Genomic DNA, 3,315 nt, shown 5'->3' on the forward strand with positions numbered 1-3,315 from the left:
AAAGGTCTCACTGGCTCTCACCTCATTAAGGCCTTTTTATTTTTTCAAGCACGACTCTCATTCTGTAATTTCTATGCTTTCCGGCTCAGTTGCTGCCTTCACACACAATCACAGTGAGCTTTTCATGTCACTTGTGCCTCTGTCACCTTGTCTTTCAATCCCTCCCTCCCAGACAGGGGAGGGGGGAGACAAAGGGAGAGGGAGTGAGCAGCTACTGCCGTCAAGGTGAAGGAGATGGAGTCAATGAGTGGACGAGATATAAACTGACAGGCTGGGAACAGATTCACATACGACACCAGGAGGAGTTGCAAAGAAAGAAAACACAATATATTGAAAGCTGTTTACTTTTTGGATTTGCGGCCTCAAGGGGAGATAATATTTGCGAGAGGTAAGCAACTGTGAGGATTATCCCATTTATCAGCAAGCAAGATGGGCTCATATGATTAACGGGCTGTTCATAATTCTGCCTGACTGGAAACATACGTCTTACTTATCAAATCATACTGTATGAAAGATAAGCCTTTGCAAATGGCAAAACCTTTTTCATATATTGTTGTTGAAGGAAGATTATAGTTATTAGTCTTTGCTTTACTTCACGTTTGGCACTGATATGCATGCCTGTGATAACCCTCACAACTATCTGTTTTCTTTCTTTCCCTTTTTCTTTTATACTATGTTGTGCTTTCCTTATGATTCTACTGTTAATCCATTGTGTATAAAAACATTTTATATATCTCCCCTGTGCTTTCCTTAGCCTCCGTCCTCATTCCTGTGAATATGGTGGACCTGTTTGTTGACCGGGTGCTGTTGAAGAACAACAAGGAGCAGGATGAGCTGGACACAGAGAGAGAGATCGTCATGCGCCTGCAGAACCGCATCCTGATGCTCTTCTTTGCATCTGCAGCATGTGAGAGATGCCAGCAGTTTACTCCCACGCTCAGCAACTTCTTCAAACGGTTGACGGATGAATTCTATGTCGACCGAGCTGCTCAGCTTGTTCTCGTGTACATAAGGTATAACACACACGGAGACACTTCAAACTTGCATTAGACTTGCAATGGACCACATTTATTCCCCAACACCTAAACCTAATCAGCTGCTCAACAACAGCCCTTAGGTGTCGACTCGAGTCACGTGACTTGGATTTGATCAAATTGGCTTAAACACCAATGACACGTGACGTTACTACACTTGGACTTGAGCCTTTCGACTTAAAACCGTCCCCCATATGGATTGAAACAAGTTATTTAAAAAGTGTACCCCGAAATAATTGCTTTCACTTCATTTCTTGAATCAACTAACATTCTATGTTAAGTGTCAACTTGCATTCCCAGCAAGTTGACACTTAATTTCGACAGCAATCAATCAAGATGCGGGACAGAACCACAAACTGATGTCACGTTACTGAGTGGCATTTGGCTGAAAATGATACCAAACATATCTGTTTTTACATACAAAAACTACATAATGGCCAAATAAAAAACTAAAGCAGTATGCAAAAGAGGCGAAACATCTGGTTAAGACTTTGGACTAGTTAGTCTTGACTTGAAGACTTCAGTGCAAAGACTTGAGACATAAAAGATAGTTACTTGGTCACTCCATGCCCGTTACCCAAATTCAATATGAACATTTTCTGTTTGCAGGTTCCGTGTACAAATATGCACCTGTATTCATGTGTTTTGTTAACATTGTACATATATATTTCTGTTTCGTCCCTTTGAAACAATAAGGATATATTCCTATTTTTGTGAGAACCGAATGTCCTCATAAGTCTAAACATTTGGATATGTGTCCTGACCTGGAATCTATCTCTTCATCCCAAACTCTCAACGTGCCCCTCCTTATTTTCCATTGTTCCTTTTCTTTTCAGTTTGGACCAGACGGAGGAAGCGCAAGAAAGCTTCCTGAAAGAGCTGCCCAAGAGGTGCCTGTTCCTGGCCTACGAGGACCCCTACAGGAGGTGCGTGGGTTTGGCCACTTGGTTGTGTGCACAACCTGCTGGTAAATGATTGTAATGTAAATATGCCTTGCTGTATAAATGATATGTATGCTAATGTATGTGTGTGTCCACAGAGAGCTGCAGGCCATGTTTAATGTGGAGGAGCTGCCCGCTGTGGTGGTGCTGCGCCCCGACTGCTCCATCCTCATCCCCAACGCAGCGGAGGAGATTCTCTGCCTCGGACCAGATTGCTACCGCAACTGGCAGGAGGCGGCGGAGATCATCGACAGGAACTTCCTGATCAACGAGGACTTTGAAGTGAAGTCCATGTGCAGCTGGAGTGACCCCATGAGGAGACTGAAGTACAGGGTGGAGGATGAGAAGAAGAAAAGCAAGAAAAAGCACCTTGACAGAGGGTGGGGTGGAGGTGGAGAAGAGGATGTGAATGGTAAGGATGGAGGAGGTTCACCATGGTGATGGAGACCAAGAACAAAAAGACAAGATTGGGGGTTTTGTTAAGTATTAATTAAAGGTTTTTTACTGACGCTGCCAACACAGTTTTGTTGAATCCAACAAAACCCTTTTCACAGCTCAATGTGAGAAAAATACTGACATTACTCATCTTAACCAAGAGGTAGAAACATCAAACCAAGGTCACTGACTGTTTCAGAGCTTATTAAATAAGATGAGAAATTGATTAGTCGATTGACAGAGAAATAAACCACCAGCTCTTTTAATAATCAAATAAGTGTGAGACACTTTTTATGCAGAAAACGTGGTGATCAGCCTCATACTGTAGGTTTGCTCTTTTTCATTCAAAATCCTTAATATCTTTGGGTTTTGGTCTGACAACCCATTTAAAGACATCACCTATGAGAAACTGAAATCGACATTTTACAGTAATTTTGGACATTTTATTGATGATTAATTGATTAACTTTTTTTTTTTTACATCCATACTAGATTTTGTTATCTAGTTCGGCGCCAAGGCTAGGTCTGAGCCAGGTCTTCCTGTTATAGCTTGTTTTTATAACACCCAGGAGATTATTATTGCGCTCTCCCCATTTTCACAACACAGCTCTGCAACATAATGCACTTTCTTATTGTCTTTGACATTATAATTTGTAGCAATCAATCAAAACACCATGTATTATCTGAAACAAATGAATTATTCAGAACCATTAAAAATAATTTTGTTAGTGACTGTTGTGCTTTGAGTGTTTATGAAGTGTAGCTCCACTTTACGTGCGGCACGAGAAGCAATCAGAGCCATTCAGAGGCAGTGGAGCGGAACTATGGAGCAATGGGCTTTTCTACATAATCACTGATTTCATTGGACATGTTTCATCCTCCTCCATGCTAAGGACTGTGTTTAGT

The 3,315-nt window shown here is 41.6% G+C and overlaps 1 protein-coding gene across 1 annotated transcript; it reads left to right on the forward strand.

The window, feature by feature from the left end:
• LOC117561755 (nucleoredoxin-like protein 1) lies at nucleotides 1-2,881 on the forward strand. Its single transcript, XM_034239351.1, has 4 exons — nucleotides 1-388; nucleotides 755-1,013; nucleotides 1,871-1,960; nucleotides 2,074-2,881. The coding sequence occupies exons 2-4, from the start codon at nucleotides 778-780 to the stop codon at nucleotides 2,414-2,416; spliced, it is 669 nt and encodes a 222-aa protein (XP_034095242.1). The 5' UTR covers nucleotides 1-388; nucleotides 755-777; the 3' UTR covers nucleotides 2,417-2,881.
• Nucleotides 2,882-3,315: the final 434 nt, after the last annotated feature.

This window comes from Gymnodraco acuticeps, unplaced genomic scaffold (genome assembly GCF_902827175.1).
Source record: "Gymnodraco acuticeps unplaced genomic scaffold, fGymAcu1.1, whole genome shotgun sequence".
NCBI lineage: Eukaryota > Metazoa > Chordata > Actinopteri > Perciformes > Bathydraconidae > Gymnodraco > Gymnodraco acuticeps.